General features: G+C 39.9%; 9 protein-coding genes and 1 further gene across 9 annotated transcripts; 5 read left to right on the top strand and 5 right to left on the bottom strand.

Annotated features, from left to right (window-relative positions):
• Window positions 1–329: 329 nt before the first annotated feature.
• SEC23 (GTPase-activating protein SEC23) lies at window positions 330–2600 on the top strand (the record flags this gene model as incomplete). Its single annotated transcript, XM_003645276.1, has 1 exon — window positions 330–2600. The coding sequence occupies one exon, from the start codon at window positions 330–332 to the stop codon at window positions 2598–2600; it is 2271 nt and encodes a 756-aa protein (XP_003645324.1).
• Window positions 2601–2830: 230 nt separating this feature from the next.
• On the bottom strand, window positions 2831–3867 carry Ecym_2810 (the record flags this gene model as incomplete).
• Window positions 3868–4124: 257 nt separating this feature from the next.
• Window positions 4125–6050, top strand: HDA3 (Hda3p; the record flags this gene model as incomplete). Its single annotated transcript, XM_003645275.1, has 1 exon — window positions 4125–6050. One exon carries the CDS (start codon window positions 4125–4127, stop codon window positions 6048–6050), a length of 1926 nt encoding a protein of 641 aa, XP_003645323.1.
• A 40-nt stretch (window positions 6051–6090) lies between these two features.
• On the bottom strand, window positions 6091–7488 carry PRP4 (U4/U6-U5 snRNP complex subunit PRP4; the record flags this gene model as incomplete). Its single annotated transcript, XM_003645274.1, has 1 exon — window positions 6091–7488. The coding sequence occupies one exon, from the start codon at window positions 7486–7488 to the stop codon at window positions 6091–6093; it is 1398 nt and encodes a 465-aa protein (XP_003645322.1).
• Window positions 7489–7598: 110 nt separating this feature from the next.
• On the top strand, window positions 7599–8564 carry BET2 (Rab geranylgeranyltransferase BET2; the record flags this gene model as incomplete). The annotated part of the gene is made up of 1 exon (XM_003645273.1): window positions 7599–8564. One exon carries the CDS (start codon window positions 7599–7601, stop codon window positions 8562–8564), a length of 966 nt encoding a protein of 321 aa, XP_003645321.1.
• An 85-nt stretch (window positions 8565–8649) lies between these two features.
• On the bottom strand, window positions 8650–10791 carry DPB2 (DNA polymerase epsilon noncatalytic subunit; the record flags this gene model as incomplete). The annotated part of the gene is made up of 1 exon (XM_003645272.1): window positions 8650–10791. One exon carries the CDS (start codon window positions 10789–10791, stop codon window positions 8650–8652), a length of 2142 nt encoding a protein of 713 aa, XP_003645320.1.
• Window positions 10792–11262: 471 nt separating this feature from the next.
• On the top strand, window positions 11263–12309 carry CSA1 (Csa1p; the record flags this gene model as incomplete). Its single annotated transcript, XM_003645271.1, has 1 exon — window positions 11263–12309. One exon carries the CDS (start codon window positions 11263–11265, stop codon window positions 12307–12309), a length of 1047 nt encoding a protein of 348 aa, XP_003645319.1.
• Window positions 12310–12585: 276 nt separating this feature from the next.
• On the top strand, window positions 12586–13887 carry VPS4 (AAA family ATPase VPS4; the record flags this gene model as incomplete). Its single annotated transcript, XM_003645270.1, has 1 exon — window positions 12586–13887. The coding sequence occupies one exon, from the start codon at window positions 12586–12588 to the stop codon at window positions 13885–13887; it is 1302 nt and encodes a 433-aa protein (XP_003645318.1).
• A 151-nt stretch (window positions 13888–14038) lies between these two features.
• Window positions 14039–14620, bottom strand: Ecym_2803 (pyridoxal 5'-phosphate synthase; the record flags this gene model as incomplete). Its single annotated transcript, XM_003645269.1, has 1 exon — window positions 14039–14620. One exon carries the CDS (start codon window positions 14618–14620, stop codon window positions 14039–14041), a length of 582 nt encoding a protein of 193 aa, XP_003645317.1.
• A 930-nt stretch (window positions 14621–15550) lies between these two features.
• On the bottom strand, window positions 15551–16603 carry PDP3 (Pdp3p; the record flags this gene model as incomplete). Its single annotated transcript, XM_003645268.1, has 1 exon — window positions 15551–16603. One exon carries the CDS (start codon window positions 16601–16603, stop codon window positions 15551–15553), a length of 1053 nt encoding a protein of 350 aa, XP_003645316.1.
• Between the last annotated feature and the right edge of the window lie 1869 nt (window positions 16604–18472).

Here is an 18472-nt window from a genome sequence, read left to right as displayed (position 1 = left end):
ACTGATATCCATATACAAATAGCCGTAATATCACAGGCTATGACACTGTCTTGCCCATATAACTTGCACTTCTGTACTGCTTGAAGGCTTTTTGTAGGGGATCATTGTTCAGCACGTGACCAGTTCCCCGCGATCTTTTTTAAAAAATCATAACAGACGACCTTTAGAAACAAGTTTTACTTCCACGGTGGCAAAACTAGGACGTCTGTAGTGAACAAACAAAAGTAGAATAGCATTGACTAGGTTTCGTTGCATATAGCGATATTAGGAGCTCCAAGGTGAAGCAGCAACGTTGATCCAAGTTTTAATATACAATTCTGTAGATTAAGATGGATTTTGAGCAGAATGAAGACTTTAATGGGATCCGTTTCTCCTGGAACGTTTTTCCAGCCTCTAGAACCGATGCAAACAAGAACGTCGTCCCTGTAGGGTGTCTGTACACGCCATTGAAGGAGATTGAGGATCTTTCTGTTGTTGCGTATAATCCTGTTGTATGTGGGGGCCCAAATTGTAAATCGGTTTTGAATCCATACTGTGAGATTGATGTGAGGGCCAGTTTGTGGGCTTGTCCTTTGTGTGGGACGAGGAATCATTTGCCGCAACACTACGTTAATATAACACAAGACACGATGCCTTCGGAATTGAGTTCTACCACAATTGAGTATATTACCAATAGGCCGGTTCAGATTCCTCCTGTTTTCTTTTATGTTATTGATGTTACTGCTGAAGAAGAGAATTTGCAAGCCTTAAAAGATTCAGTAATTACTTCTCTATCGCTTTTACCTCCAAACGCGTTGGTTGGGTTGATTACTTATGGGAAGGTGGTTCAGTTGCACGATCTGTCGTGCACGGCCATTGATAAATGCAATGTTTTCAGGGGCGACAGGGAGTATCAGTTACAACAGTTAATTGAAATGTTAACAGGTGAAAAAAATGGAGGTTCCATGCCTGCTGGCTCCCAATCTAAGATTACTCCTTTCTCGTTAAGCAGATTTTTCCTTCCACTAGAACATGTTGAGTTCAAGTTGACTCAGCTTTTGGAAAACTTGAAACCAGATCAATGGGGTGTCCCACCTGGCCATAGACCGTTGAGAGCTACCGGTGCTGCTTTAAATATTGCCACATTGTTACTTCAAGGGTGCTATAGACATGTTGCAGCTCGTATCCATCTATTTGCCTCTGGTCCTGGTACTGTTGCTCCGGGTATGGTCGTGTCTTCTGAATTAAAGGACCCATTGAGATCGCATCATGACATTGATTCCGATTCTGCGAAACATCACAAAAAAGCATTCAAATTTTACAACCAGTTGGCTGAAAGGGCTGCTGAAAATGGGCACACAATTGATATCTTTGCAGGATGTTACGATCAAGTTGGTATGTCTGAGATGAAAAAGTTGACCGACTCCACTGGTGGTGTTCTATTGTTAACTGATGCGTTCTCTACAGCAATTTTCAAGCAGTCTTTTGTCAGGTTATTCTCAAAGGATGAAGAGGGTTATTTGACTATGGCTTTTAATGGTTCAATGTGTATTAAAACCAGTGCTGACCTAAAATTGCAAGGTTTGATTGGCCATGCTGCGCCATTGAAGGCAGATGCTCCTAATGTAAGTGACTCAGAAATCGGTATTGGTGGAACGTGTACCTGGAAAATGGCTTCTTTAAGTCCTCATCATTCGTATGCTGTTTTTTTTGAAATTGCGAACACTGCTGCCGCTGCCAGTATAATGGGAGACAGACCAAAATTGGCATACACCCAATTTATTACGGCATATCAGCACGCATCTGGTACTAACCGTGTCAGGGTTACTACCGTTGCAAACCAAATGCTCCCATTTGGTAATCCAGCTATTGCGGCGTCATTCGATCAGGAAACTGCTGCTGTCTTAATGGCCAGGATTGCTGTAGATAAAGCGGAATCTGATGATGGGGCGGATGTCATTAGATGGATTGATAGGACTTTAATTAAGCTATGTCAGAAATATGCTGACTACAACAAAGCAGACCCGGGATCATTCAGGCTATCTCCAAACTTTTCCCTTTACCCACAATTTATCTACTATTTGAGAAGATCACAATTCCTAAGTGTTTTCAACAATTCGCCGGATGAGACAGCTTTCTATAGGCATATTTTTACCAGAGAAGATACTACGAATTCTCTAATAATGATCCAACCAACTTTAACGTCGTTTTCGATGGAAGAAGAACCGCAGCCCGTTCTTTTAGATTCTGTATCTGTGAAGCCTAATACTATTTTATTATTAGACACTTTCTTCTATATTTTGATTTACCATGGTGAGCAGATCGCCCAGTGGAGAAAAGCTGGTTACCAGGATGATCCACAATATGCTGATTTCAAGTCACTACTGGAAGAGCCCAAGTTAGAAGCAGCAGAACTATTAATAGATAGATTCCCATTACCTAGGTTTATTGATACTGAGGCTGGTGGTTCTCAAGCTAGGTTTTTGTTGTCCAAATTAAATCCTTCTGATAGTTATCACAACCAGTCTGCAGCGGGTTCTACCATCGTGTTAACAGACGATGTTTCTTTACAACACTTTATGCTCCATTTACAAGATGTATGTGTTAATGGTCAGAATTGAACCTATCTATTCATGTAAGCTCTTTGTGCCATAGACCTGTGTTTTATTGTAGGATAAGCCTGTTGATTTCGCGTTTTTAAAAGTATCATTTGTTTCATTTTAAAACGTTACTAGATGTAAATAGCAATTATCTATATAACAAAGGAGATGTTGAACAATATATTTTGAATGATGGAACCAAATTCTCATTGAAGAAGAAATGAGTATATCTCTTAAGAACCCCTTTCTGTTTACAATTCCAATATATGCATATCCAACGTAATACCATCCAGTACTACAAAGTTATTTATCGGCGATTTTCGCTTGCCCATTACATTAATTATATCCTGAGCAACCGCCCCACCAATCACTGCAGCAACTGGACAAAACTCCAAACCAATTTGTCTAACAAACTCAGAAATGTAACTATCCTTGATGTTCTCAAACACCACACCTAGTTGTTTGCATACATCCTTTAAGATATTTACAAACTCTCCATTTTCATTTGATCCTTCTTGAGCGGTGTAAAGAAATGACGCTAAAGTTAATGGAAGTACGCTACTCAGCTTTCTCAGTTGTTTGGGAGTGAGCCGATCGTGCAAGATCGGATTTTTCAAAATATCATTAAATGATCTGAAGAAATGTCTAGTAGTTACGATTTCATAATTTACCTTTTCTCCCTCATCTATTTTATCCTTAACCTCAATTATAGTTCTGTTGGATGATACTTTCCCCACTGAAGTAGCTGGAGAGCCAAAACCTTTGGGTATTTCTTCTACCGCATCGAACTCAATCAAATCAACAAAAATATATCCAAAAAGGCCATTTAGTCCACATGCGTAGAATGGAATATTTAACAAACGCCCTATCTCATCCAATCTCATAATTTGTGACGTGCTACAGTCAGTTGCGATTATTAGGTCGAATTTCCTATAGTATTCCCTGCTCTTACTCTCCAAAGATTCTGTGTCAGAATTTAACTCAACCCGAGGATTCATATCTTGCAGCCTATACATTGCACCAGTCAATCGCTTCCGGCCAACATCCTGGCTGGATAAAAAAAATTGGCATTTAGATCTTCCTTAGTAACTGTATGTCCATCCAGGACCGTTAGGGACCCGATCCCACTCAAAATAAGATTTTTAGCTATCTCTCCACCAAGCGCACCAAGGTTCACCAACAACACCATTGCGTTTCTCATTCTGCTCTGTGCCGCCATACCCCACAATCTAATCTGCCTGTCATAGAGTGCAATCTCTTCATTGTTTAATCCTTCATCTTTAAACATTTGGACAACTTTAGCCCCCTTATAGGTATCTGAAGTAGAACTCTTGTCTCTTATGTGTGCTTTCAGCTAGTCAAGTTGTTCGGTACTTTTCTTACTTTTTGGTCAGAATCATCAGAAAGCCAAGAATTTAAACCTTCTTTTCTTACTACAAAGCGGTGGCGAAATATACGTTAAAGACAAGCTGGGTATTTGTTGAGTTGCCCCAGCAAAGAAGTTAGATTGGAGACCTATATTAGGTTTGGATTCACGGTGTTATTATGGATTTATTGAAGATTTTGGATACAGCGCCTGAACCCGCAATAGTCGATGCCAGGACAATGGGTGTATCCGGTGACACATCTGGTGATTACTGGTTACCTGCACCAATGTGTTTATATCAGAAGGAATTGACGGATCAAATTGTTTCTTTGCATTATTCAGATATCTTGAAGTATTTTGAAACGACGGATTACAAGGAAGATGTGGTACTGCAATCCATGAAGACTATGTGTTTAAATAGTCAATTAGTAGCTACTCATCCCTATCTATTAATTGATCATTTCATGCCAAAATCTTTGTTAACAAAGGATATTCCGGTACACTTGGCAGAAACCAGTGGTAAGTTTGCTGTTTTGAGGGATCTGATGAATCTTATTCAGGAGTACGAAACACATACATTGATAGTATGTCGGCCTGGGCGGACTATGGATTTGATTGAAGCTTTGCTACTAGGGAACAAGGTGAATATTAAACGCTACGATGGTCAATCAATTAAATCAAAGCAGAAGAAAACGAGGTTTTCGTGTACCTGTCATTTATTACCGTCGGAAGCAGGGGATGAAAGTCAGTTAATGATTGACCCAAATATTCGTTTAAATCTGATGATTTGTGTTGATCCAACTGTAGACACCAACATACCATATATTCAACGAATTTTAAAGCAGCACCAATCAAAATTTGGGATTAAAAGTATTGTTCCCACAATAAGGTTGGCTGTCATTAATTCAATTGACCACTGTGAGTTATATTTTGGTAAAACTTTTGACCGAAATACTAGAGATTATCTCGTCAATGTAAGCGCAGCAATGGTTGTTCTACGAGATGTGGTTGGAACACTACCCCCTGACTTGAGGCCAATATACTCTCAAAACTTGAGATATCTAGTTGATTGGTTAGATATTCCTGAGCGACCCTGGCCGCTCCCAGACGTTTACCCGATCAAAATTTATACTCCTATGGACGTTGAAAGATCTTTACTGACTGAAGTGAAATACACTCAAACAAATGATACACTAGAGGAGGCATTTTCAATTGGTAAAAAGCGTAATTTTAGATACAATGATAATGATTCTATTGGGAGTAATCCACTAAGTTATTACCAGAATAAGAGATTGAAGAATGACTACATTACAAACCCATTGAGACAGGATATGGCACAGGTCACCGGAATTTATAGTAGTCAGATCATTGATAGTAATATGGATTATCATTTTTCAAGCGGTATTTTAACTCATAAATTGATTCAAGCCATTGGAGCCGCATACGACAATTTAAAGAAACAGAATACCGAGGTGGAACACTTTAGAAATGCGGAGGGAAACCAAAAAAGGCTTCTTGAACTTCATAAGAGCGATCTGTTCGATATCAACAGAAAGTTAAAAGAGTCAACTGAAAAGAGATTGAAGAATGAACTCGAGGTCCAAGGATATCTTAAACAGTCAGAAGCTATGCGCAATAAGATAGAAAATTTGGAAACGGACATAGATAATTTATTCAATGCTCTTTCATCTCGTAAAGGTGAACTGACAAGTGTTCTAAAAGAAACTATTCGAGTTGAACAAGAACTGAAGGGACAGGAACACGCATCTGAGATCAAGTCTGTTGAAACAGATTATATGGTAGGTGAAATAAAAAGAGCTACTGATTCGATTGAAAATAACGAAAAGGAAAAAGAACAGCTGATAGAGGACATTGAAAAATTAGAAAACCTAATTCAAGAGAGCATCATACAGGATAAAAAGCGACATGAAACTACCAAAGGTAAAATAGGATTATTGGAAAGTGATATCGCAAAAGAATGCAAGGCTATTACAGGACTAAAAACTCAAATGACGATCATAATGGAATATTTAAAACAATTGCAAACGCCAAGGGTCAGATCTCCGGCAAACGGAAATAAAATTAAGCATAGAAATCAAGTATAGCTATTTAGCCTAAATTCATTTGTAAAACACGCACAAACTGTCAACTACTAAGTGTCCATTGTTTCACAGTTCGATCCCACCCAGTGCTAAAGAATTTTGAACCGTCGCTAACTAAGTCCACAGAAAGTATCTTATCTGTGTGTCCTTCAAGAGTTTTAATCAACTCCCAGTTATCAGCATTAAATATCTTAAGTTCTCGGTCATAGCCCCCTGAAACCAAAAAGTGTCCGTTTGCTTTATCAAATTTGATATCAAAGGCAACATTCCTGTGGGCTAGTAGAGTACTAACAATGCTCTGTTTTCGTAGATCCCAGATTTTTATAGAACCATCTCCGCTTGCAGTGGCGACCTGATACCCATTTGGCGACCAATCTAGGCCATAAATGGGCTTCTGATGACCAACCAAATTCATTATAGGTTCTCCCGATCTAAGATCCCAGATGAGACCAATGGAGTCTAAGCCGCCACTGGCTAGCAATGAACCGTCCGTTTGAAATCCAAGCGTGAAAACTTCTCTAGAATGTCCCTCTTGTAATTGAATAGCTAGTGCCTTTTCTAAATCCCATAGGATCCATGTCATATCGAATGAGGCACTGGCAGCAAATTTTCCACTAGGATGAAATTTCACTTTACAGACTCTTCCGACATGGTCCTTTAATTCGGCACACGATCCCTGATCTAGATTAGTAATTTTTACAAGATTATCTGCACCTCCTGATAGAAGGCTATTTGCTGTAGGATGCCAGTCCAACCCACAAACTTTACCTGAATGAACATTATCAAAAGATTTTACTATATCCAGGGTATCGCTGTTCAAAACCTTGATGTGACCACCCCAGTTCCCACTGGCAACGTAAACATCATCCTTAGAAACACAGACTTCTGAAACCGGTTTTTCCGCTACTAACTGAGATCCAGCTAATTCTAAAGTTCGCAATTTCTTATTGAGATTTCTTCTACCAGACAGAAGTTTCTTAATGGAGAGATTCTCAGCTATACGCCTTTGACGCAGAAGCCTGGCGTGGGCATTTTCCATTGAATATTTTATAATAGATTTTCGGGACTCTATCAACTGCCAGCTTGCTGGTGTGTAGAATTCCTCTTCTTCTGCTTTACCTTCTCCGAGGTCTTCAGAAGTTTCCGATTGACCTTTTGCATTATATCCAAAGGGTGATGCCTTGAACCGAGTAAGCAATTCATCGTCAGAGTATAAAAGTTCAGCCAGTCTTTCACGCCTGGACAGTTGATCCTCATTTTTCAGTTCCTCTGGCTTGTGCAACCAATTCAACGCAGCCCGTACTTCCTCATCAAGCGTGGGCAGTAAAAACATTCGCTGTTGTCTCTGAAATTCAAGTCTTTTCAAAGCATCTGCAACTGTTTCACCATTATTGCCTATTTTATGATTATGATCAACCTTTATATCATCTAATCCAACCATTTTTCTTTGTAGTTGTACAGTACTAAAAGGTTTGCGAAGTAGTTCTTAGTGAAATTTCAAGCCGTACGCGCTAGTTAGCAGTTTGATAATCTCCCCAAGATCAGTACAAAATGCAGTTGTACATAAATGAACACATTAAGTATATCAAATCATTAGATAAGAAGCAACAGGATTATGAATATTGGCTTACAGAGCACTTGAGATTAAATGGCATTTATTGGGGGTTGACAGCTCTATGCTGTTTGGATGCAAGCGATGTGTTTGACAGGGATGAAGTTATTGAATTTGTGAAGAGCTGCTGGGACTCAGAAACAGGTGGCTTTAGTGCATATAAAGACCATGATGCACACCTAGTTACCACTTTGTCAGCGCTTCAAATATTAGCTACCTATGATGCATTGCACGAACTATCAGATACAGAGGTGGATGCGTGCGTAGAGTTTATTAAGGGAAACCAATTGGCGGACGGTTCTTTCCAAGGCGACCGGTTTGGAGAAGTCGATACCAGGTTCAGCTATACAGCTTTGAGCTCTTTATCAATTCTAGGAAGGCTCACTCCAGAAGTTGTAGATCCTGCAGTTGAATTTATTAAGCGTTGCTACAATTTTGATGGGGGGTTTGGTCTATGTCCAGGGGCAGAAAGTCATGCTGCTCAGGCGTTTACATGCGTTGGTGCACTAGCTATTGTCAACAGACTATCTGATTTGACTGAAGAACAGATAACTACTATTGCTTGTTGGCTATGCGAAAGACAGGTTCCTGAAGGCGGGCTAAATGGCAGACCTAACAAACTGCCCGACGTTTGCTACAGTTGGTGGGTTTTATCAACTTTAGCTATAATAGATAGATTAGACTGGGTTGATCACGGTGAACTTCGTAAATTCATCTTAAAATCTCAGGATCCTAAGGAGGGTGGTATTAGTGATCGACCTGATAATGAGGTGGACGTCTTTCATACATTATTTGGTCTTGCAGGGTTAAGTTTAATGGGATTTGATGGGTTAATTCCTTTAGACCCAGTCTACTGTATGCCACTCAGCGTTACTACGAAATTTCGGAAATACCCCTATATATAACCAACTATGAAGGTTGAACCTATATTCTTTTCTGTTTAGAGCTTTTTTATTTTCGTGATATACATGGATATAATATAATACCTATTTAGAAAGGAACTTCCTCCTTAATTGTCTTTCTTAAGGATGGAATGAATTCCACGTAATGTGCAGTTCGTCTATGTATGAATACTCCAGGATTAATTGTCTTGCACCCATTATATGTAACATCATATTGGCAGGTGGTAACATCACAAATGACCAATGTAGATGGAATTGGTAACAAGTGCAAAGTGTGATCTAGATCCCATATAGTTGGTCTGATTTGTGAGATAAAAGGAGATAAATGCTGTTGATCAAGAAGTGTCTTGACGATTTTCCTAGACTCTTGTACACTAGCTGGAAGTTGATCTCTGGATTTTATGAGCTGACTGATACTGAGATCTGGGTCGTGATCCTCATCTTGTAACTCTTTTTGCAATGTTAGATATTGTTCCATTTTTTCCGCTTCTGTGATTGGGAATATTACATTATTCCTTTTAAACCTAGTGCATATATCATCTCTCGTTAAAAGTATCTCCTGCGATAAGTATGCAACTCTTGTAGGAGTAGAACCCCAAAAAACATGTCTGCATATCCTATTGACTCTGCTAACAAAATTTATAGGGATTTCCTTCTGAGGTAACAATCCAGGGACACCTGAAGTGACCATTGAACTCCAAGGGTCATTGGGCCCGGGGATAAATATGAAAGTGCATTCATTAATTAACCTTTCATAGTTCGATAATAGAGAAGCAAGAGCGTCAAAATTATTCTTATATGTAGTAGTAGAACTGATGTTCTTGCTAGTCATGGAGGGGTGTAAAGGGGTGGAATTGAAAGAACCATTTAAAACTATTACAGTTGGAGGATCAGCGTTCAGAACTTTGAATACTTTTGTCAAAGCGTCGAAGGTATTCACTTCATCTAGGAAAATATTGCCGCCGAGCAACACAAAACGATGATCTGTTAATTCTTTTTCAAGATAGTGTAGTCTAATCTTCAAGTCCCTATCTAACCTAGCAATATAGTGCTCACTGGATAACTCATGTATTCCTAGCATGTCGAGATTGCCTATTGCATCTAGGGTTACTTCTCTTCTTTCACCTGGTGGATGTGTGATCGATGAAACATGAAACATGTTACGCGAATAAATACCTTCAGCTAAAAGGATGCATCCGGGTACATAATAAGAACCCTTCGTTGGAATTGCTTCTGAAATATCCAAGTCCACTTGACCAGAGGGGTCTTCTAACAACCAAACACCTTTAGAATTCTTTCTTAAAACACCAAGTAATAAGAAATTCTTACCGTCACGGCCGAGCAAGTTTTTAATCTGAGTTATAGACATGTATACACTAGATCCCAAGTTTAAATTACTTCCCTTTAACTGATTTTCCAATTGGGCCATGGATGAGAGAGGATTGTAAGTATCGCCGTTTTGGAAGTTTTCATTTCTTAAAACTCTTTCCTTTACGAGATGATACCTTGTTGAAAAAAGAGGAATCCCAGATTCAACTGTTGGGATCTTTAACTTGGATATGAAAGAGCTCTTCAAGTTCTGCATCTCCTTTGGACGCACAAATCGGAATCTCTTCTTCACTGCATCATAGGTAAACCGCTGTTGAGAAAAGGAATTGATAATTTTAAAGTAATCGGACCAGTTTAACTCATCATTGGAAGCAGCAGAAGCATCATTCTCAGCACTATAATTTGCATCATCGCTTAAATCCATAACAACATCACCGGTAATATCCTTCACTGGTTGCAGATCCGGTTGCGTATCTTCTCTTACACTTACAATATCCACATCTTCTGCACTTGCATTTTTTGGCTTTGATTTCAAAAACGCATCCAAAGTTTTCGGTTTTACAGACTCAGGAGCTACCACAGACTTGACACATAGCCTCCGCTGTTCCTGGGCCGCTTTGTTACGCTCAATAAGCTCCTTGATCACTTCTTCAACACCTTGTGCATCAACAAATAATCCACGTTCTTGCTCTCTCCATACCGTAGCAAACTTCTCCAGAAACTTCAAAGATTCAGGGCTTCTTTTCCAAGTCATCCCAAAGGTACTTCCAATAAACTTGGCCAGAGAAGCAAGCCCATCTGACTTAATATTCAACCCATACTTCTTCGACAATAATCTGTACGCCAATGGTCTCAACAATTGTGGAGATATTTCCACAGGTAAAGTACTACCCTTGTCCATAAAGAGCGTCTTTAAGACCTAATAAACTCTTCAAATACCTAAAGATCCAAATAAATATCCTCTCCAAGCTGATCCAACTCTTAACATCATCATAAGGGTACGCGTTAACCCAGAATTATTAGCTTTTTCCAAATAAAATCATTAAAACGAAAACCAAAAACACACGAAAAGGCGAAGCCACGTGATCACAATCCTTGACGTCTTATCCAATAAATTCAGATCGTGCTGATCCAACAATCAGAAGGTGGTGGCAGCACTTGATCCAATCAATTTGAAGCTTATCCTGAGGGAAGAATATCAAACATACAGACTTGTTTTATATATAAACTGCCTTTGTCCAGCTACAGGTAGTCTTGGAAAGAAGTTCAACAATTGACTTTTGCAAAAAACAAAGTTGAAGACCACTTAGACAACCAGAAACCCTATGAACAAATAGGCTGATTGATTAATATAAAAGGAAGTGAAGTTGAGATGTTTCAGCCATTAAAGGATATGATGATGGATATGTGGTCTGGTGACAGCCGAAAGAAGGAGTACGGTTCTTTAGAGGAATGGAAGCAAATTAAACAAAATGACAGGATAGGAAGACCGCGAAGAGCTACAGGGCGTTATAAAGTAACAAAACATTCTGCAGTACACAAAAGTGTATTACCCATACAGCAAAATAGGAGGGATGGGGTATTTCTAAAGCAACAGAGGCAGAGGCAGGAGCAGGAGGAGCAGCGGGATCAGCAACAACAACAAAATGATGAGTCTCCAACGTGGTGGGAGCGGCTAACTTCAGTGTTTAGTTCAGAGCAAAGGGATCTCTATGACATGAAAAATGCGTTTACCAATTATAGATTACCTTTTACAAACGAACATGAAAGCAGAAGGAGACGGGCTACTAATTCGCAGCGTATTGCTAGAAGTGAGACACTTAAAAAACGGATGATGGAGAAGATATATGACGACAAAATGCTTCAACAATTGCGGGAAACAGGAAATCCTAACAAGCGAGCCGAGAGACTTCTGGGGCTCAATCTATCTAATTCAGAGTCCGATCAAGTAGTCTTACTTCAGAATAGGCTACGCAAGCTCGAACAACAATTGTTTGACACTCAAAAAGAATTGGAGATCGCCAATAAGAAGCTCACTTTCGCACAGGAGAAGACAAAACTCTTCGAATCACTGCTGGACGAAGCGAACGTCGACAACGAGTATGTCAAGTCTCGCAGGCGCATAAGTAACCTAAGAACCACTGCAGAACCGCAGCTGCGCTCTTTGTCTCCTTCTCCAAAACGTCCATACCCACTGAATCCACTCTTTACTTCCAGTCCTATGCGCGCCCATAACGCAGATAGTCCAGGCAAACACCCTAACGATATACATGACTTTTACGCAAAATATCCAAGCCTCCCCAAAACAGAGGTCCTAAACAACAAGGGCTCCGCTCCCGACCAGATCAGCAACAGTTCTGAGTCGTTATCCCCCGTCAGAATCGATTACAACAAGTACTCATCTCCTCGTTTAAAATGATATTTGGAAGCTGTAAAAGGTTTTTTGGGGTTTGTTGCGCTCCTTTTGCCCCTTTTAAAATTTTATCACGTTTACTTCAAAGCGATGTATCAATCCTAAAAGTAATAAAGGGGAAGTTATAGGTGATGTTTAAGTTGTGAGTTCTTCTACGGCAATCAAGTAGTTATATCCATTTGAATTACATATCACCTAAAGGACAATTATTATTTTCGCGTGTCAAAAGGGGAAAAAGAAAGCAGGATCGTTCTTTTTTCGATTAACATACATTATACCTCTATGAGCACCGGTGATTTTCTAAATAAAGGCATCGAGTTGATTCAGAAGGCCATTGATTTTGATACTGCGACACAGTACCAGGATGCTTATACGGCATATTACAATGGGTTAGATTATTTAATGCTTGCACTAAAATATGAGAAAAATCCGAAGTCTAAAGATTTAATTAGGGTGAAGTTTACTGAATATTTGAATAGGGCGGAACAGTTGAAGGATTACTTAGAAACTGAAGAAGATAAAGTGAAAAATAAACCTAAAAGAACGGCTGCAGCTTCTACTGATAGTGGTAACGGGTCTGGATCCGAACATGATGATGATGGTGAGGATAAGAAGTTGCGAGGAGCATTATCTGGAGCCATTTTGACAGAGAAGCCTAATGTAAGATGGGAGGACATTGCAGGATTGGAGGGGGCCAAAGAAGCATTGAAAGAGGCAGTTATTTTGCCTGTAAAGTTTCCTCATTTATTCAGGGGGAATAGAAAGCCTACCTCTGGGATTTTGTTATATGGTCCTCCAGGAACGGGTAAATCTTATCTAGCTAAAGCAGTGGCTACGGAAGCCAACTCAACGTTCTTCAGCATAAGCTCCAGTGATTTGGTGTCTAAATGGATGGGCGAATCAGAGAGACTAGTGAAACAATTGTTCAATATGGCAAGAGAAAACAAGCCTTCTATTATTTTCATCGACGAAGTCGATGCATTAACTGGATCTAGAGGAGAAGGTGAAAGCGAGGCAAGTCGAAGAATTAAAACTGAATTGTTAGTTCAGATGAATGGTGTGGGAAATGATTCGACCGGTGTACTAGTATTGGGTGCTACAAATATACCTTGGCAATTGGACAGTGCTATTAGAAGAAGGTTTGAAAGGAGAATCTATATTCCCTTGCCAGACTTGGCCGCAAGAACAAAGATGTTTGAGTTGAATGTTGGCGAAACACCGTGTACATTGACCAAAGAAGATTATAGAACCTTGGGTCAGTATACGGATGGTTATTCCGGTAGCGATATAGCTGTTGTTGTGAAGGACGCATTAATGCAACCAATTAGGAAAATTCAGATGGCTACTCATTTTAAAAATGTTTCTAAGGATCCTAACAAGCATAAACTAACTCCATGTTCTCCGGGTGATAAAGATGCCGTAGAAATGAGTTGGACAGATATCGACGCTGATGAGTTATTAGAACCTGGTTTAACTATTAAAGATTTCTTGAAGGCTATAAAAACTTCAAGGCCTACGGTGAATGACGAAGACCTAAAGAAGCAACAAGAATTCACCAAAGATTTCGGGCAAGAAGGTAACTAATTGGAATCATCGCAGTTCCCAGCAGGATAACGTAATAAATAAATATATAAGATTTCATCACTCTTAAATGTATATTAGCGTATTATTCAAAAAAAGAAAATAAGTTTAACAAAGGCAGTGCTTAACTCGCCCGCGTCCAACTATCCACAATTTATTCATAAACACTGGTGTTATTCTCATTGTCAGAAATCTTGGCACGCTCCACTTGAACCTTGACTATAACAACGTCATCGCCTTGGATAAAACACTTAGCATCTGGGTTTGCTTTTAGCAGTACATGTTCATAAAACTTGGACTCATCAGAATCTGGTTCCACAACTTCCGCTAAACCCCTTAAAGAAGCGCTCATTTGGGACAACTCTACTTGGTTTAGCTCCTGGAGCAGACTTAACAATCTGCTTTGTCCTGATTCATCCTGAGACTTCACATCCCCTTCTGTGGGGGTATTCGTATTACTGTACTTCTTTAGCGAAAGCTTCTTAGCAGTGACCCAATCGTGAATTAACAACGAAACATGCGGATTTGCCACTATATTATGATACTTTTCTGTATCCACATGGGTTCCAAAAATAATATATGGGGCTACATTATCCGTCTGGTATGCCTTATGTGGCGGGATATATGTATAATTCATCAAAGCTATAGAGGGATGGCCGTCCGGTGCAGCAGTAGCTAAATGAACATATTTAGAAGTCTTCAACAACTGTATTAAATGATCTGGGAATGGATCCATTGGTCTTTAGCCTTCGATATAATTCTCAGCTTGTCCTTGATTGAAAGTATTTCACTCCCCTTTGTAAGATTGGCAAGGACAAAATTTGCTCTCTCTATATCCCCTGACAAATTATATATAACATATGTCAGTAAAAATTGGACAAAAAAGAGATCGACAACATGCATGAGCAGCAACCGTGCCTTTAATAGGTACTATAGGGTATTTTGACGTCAAATAATGGTTCACGATCTTATATACATATATATATGGAATCTTGGCTAGTATAAAGATAAGTGAAGGATCTTAAGTAATGATCAAGAGATATGTGAAAATCATAATCTATATCTTAGTTAATGGGATCAATCGGTTACCTAACAACCACTATTTCAGAGATATTTAGTGATGTATATATATACTTTTTTTATTCAAAACTATACAAATTATCCGTGTCCGTAGTTTCGCGTATTACCATCAAACGTATTCATTCTCCTCGACTGTTGGTTCAATGTAACAAAGACAGTGATTTGTTATTTCTTGGCATATGGTAAATTGGTGATTGAAAACCATGAAAGGATAAGGTAGATCGTACTAGAACATTCTTATCAGCTTCTATGGAAGTTCCGGTGTTTGAGGTACAGTTATGTGCAGTTGGTAGTAATTGGATGTAGTTGGGTGTGACAGGAAGGGACGTGATGTCTTTGATTGTATATGATGCAGAAGACTACACCATATGAGGATAAATCTGCTGCTAGTAACTAGCATAGTGAGTTGGTAGGTCATCAGGAGTTGAAGTCTAGATGTTAATATATATACATCTCCAATGTGTATAATAAAGCTTTAGTGTCTAAAGAACTAGGCAAAGCTTGGGTGAGCTCTGGGTACTTACATGCAGGTTGAAAAGGAACAAAAAAAAAAACAGTGAGACGTTAAACAAGTGAGCCGTGAACTTTATTTGCCTATTGACGGGTGAGTCCTAACTGAATTATCTTCCACTTTGATTTCAAGTCCGTTTGTATCACCTGTAATAAGTTTTTTTTCAAGTTGCTGTGATCTCTGTTTGTCTTGCTTGATAAGGAGTATTATAGGCGACCATTTCGCTAAAATGATTTTGCAATCCTCATGATAACGGGCCAAGTTGTTATCATGCGTGATAACCTTCAATAGCTTGTACAACTTCGAAGTCCGCAGTGCTTTATAGTCAAAAAATGGGGGCTCGGTAGATAGTCTATTGATAATCGTCTTAAACAGCCTATCGGACTCCTTGTATTCCTTTTCTGACGGCGGTTCATTCCTTTGCACCAGATTCCTCTGCAGTTTATTGCGAAGCAGCTGAGCGATGCTAACCCTATTATCGTAATCCAATTTCCTTCTTTTATTCTTATGGCCTGCCTTGGAGGATGAAGAACCTGATAAAGACGGCGATGACGACACAGATGGCAATGTTGAATATGATAACTTTTCATCATTTGATGTTTCAAGCTTATTATCTAAGTTGGGCGATGATGAGCCTGTGTCATCGCCTGTAGAAGATGGTTTCGTCCGTTTCTTAGAGTTAGATGGTTTGTTGTTGTTGTTGTTGCTCCCGGCACGCCTGGGGTTGGGCTTCGGTTCGAATGGATCCTCGCCAGCAGGTATATCCTTCACATCCTCAAGGATATCATCTCGTTCCTCTTGGATTAACCTTTCCTTTAAAAATTCAAACAACGCCTGGTACTCGATAGCATGCTTATACGCACCCATCAACGCATTATCCCTCGATTTGGAGTTCTTCTTCATCCAATCAGTACACATCTTGTTTGTAAGTAACGTTAAATGTCGTGGTTCCTTCCAGTAATATGAATCATCATTAAAAAATGCCACACAAACATAGTTCTTGGATCGCTTCCCAGAATAAACAAGCTTACTCAAAAATCTCTGGGGTACTACAACAGCAGGCCACGGTGGAAAATCCCCCACCTTACAAAGTACTCTATCTCCTGTCCTAATATCAGTGTTATTCATACCTCGTTCCCACGCTCCACAAACCCTTTTAGGGGCAATATCTCTGTTCCTAGCCCCAATAATCCCTTAAGAACTCCTCCTTTCACGAACGAACTTCCTTCTCCTTGTTCGCTCCTTTGTCTCTCTTCAAAACTTACGATAATAGCAAACTCACTACTTGACTTTGGAGCTGTCAAATAAAAATGCTTTCCTCACCAAGTGCTACCGCTGAATACTCTCAAAAACTTTGTATGAACACTAGAAGAGTTCCAGATCCTCTGTTTAATTCTAATTTGCTGTTTCCCTTAAGTCCAAACAGCCCTCTGCAAACTTGCTGCTGTATATATGGTCTTTTATCGTCTCCAGTCTCTCTATCTCTATCCCGCTCTCTTTCCGGTCTTTTACGTTTGGGACTTGGTAATCGTCCGGGTAAGCACTAACTTGCGTTTTTGGGAAATATTATCACGTGACGCGGAACCGGCAACATTCGGAACCCCGTTGTAACAGCCCCAAAGTAGCCACCGTTTAGTACAAATATAGTAGACATCTGTCTGCAAAATGGGGACGATGTAGATATAGCAGGATTTTTGTTAGTGCATTAGGGCTGGATGGGTAGGCTGGGGGATCATCTGATAACTGCTTTCGAAGAGGACAGGAGGGACGGGGGATGATCGTAATAAGAGCAGGCCAGCCTTTTGCCTGCAAAAAACGCTGAGATAGCTGTTCTGCTCCTGCCTGTCTGCCTGGCGGTCGGTGGAAAAGAGAGCTGTTCTTGTGGACGATGTATATATCTTGAATGTGTGAGCTTCTGAAATTTTCCACGCGCAAGGAAGATATGCCGGAATCATGGGGGGACGTATGAGATAGCTTCGAGCGCTGTCGATCTGGGCAGTTGATTAGGTAGTTCGTATTATTAGAATTAACGTTGCGCATCGAATTCTAGGCGGATGAAAAATGACAAGACCATCTCAGTGTCAAACTATTGGTTAAGGAGAGTTCACAACCGCTAGTCATTTAGGGCTATCGATGCAGCTGCTGTGTATAAAAGAAACACCGTAGAGTTGTAGTCTTCGACCCGACAAGTCTCGATTGTCATTCCAGACTTGGAGCAAGGTGAAGAAGTGTGTATGTGTAGTATAAAAGCACACAAGCGGAGTGGCTGACGGAGGAACCAAAAAATAGAGAACGAGATATAGAGAGGGAGGGGGGATGGGGGTATTGTCGAGACCAGGCCGGCTAGGTAGTGGATGCAGTGAAAAAATATGACATCAGTTTGAAGCAGGCAAATTCATCATCGGGCAGTTTTTGTAGGCCTACTTTTGTGCCATTCTATCTCTAAATGATTGTAACCCATAGAACAGCAGCCAACGTAGTAAGAAATTTGACCGTCGTATTACTAACTTGCCAGAGTTAAAACATTCCGTCTAAACTAAACATTAGCATACAAGTCGTCTTTGTACCTTATGTTCCCATCGATGATGCTGTGCGATGAACAGAGCGGTGAAGTAAGTTGCGCCGTACAGTGCATTTCTATATGTATTGAATCATTGTATTCAGACTGTTACATTGAATGACGTGCATGTGAGATTACTCTAAGTTGTGGGGCCACGCCAGTCATATAATTATTGCTGCAAAATCTCTTGCAAAAGGCTTCCAGTCTCACTTTTGTATATTTTCGCCTAACTATACATTCCGAGAAGACAGACAAATACCTGCTGGTCGCTGCTATCTAGGTTTATTAGGAAATTTATAGGCACCTCTATAGTTGCAACGGAGTAGCTATACTGGAGGGGGAATGGGTGGTGGGAGAAGGGGGGGAGAAAAGCGGGTTTGCAGTATTTGATGAAGCAGTCTAGAGAGAAAGTGGAGTTAGCGTTTTTGGTTTTCGGT

The sequence above is a fragment of the Eremothecium cymbalariae genome, chromosome 2 (genome assembly GCF_000235365.1).
Source record: "Eremothecium cymbalariae DBVPG#7215 chromosome 2, complete sequence".
Lineage (NCBI taxonomy): Eukaryota > Fungi > Ascomycota > Saccharomycetes > Saccharomycetales > Saccharomycetaceae > Eremothecium > Eremothecium cymbalariae.
Note: the sequence above shows the minus strand (reverse complement) of the source record. Positions and strands in the feature narration are given on the sequence as shown.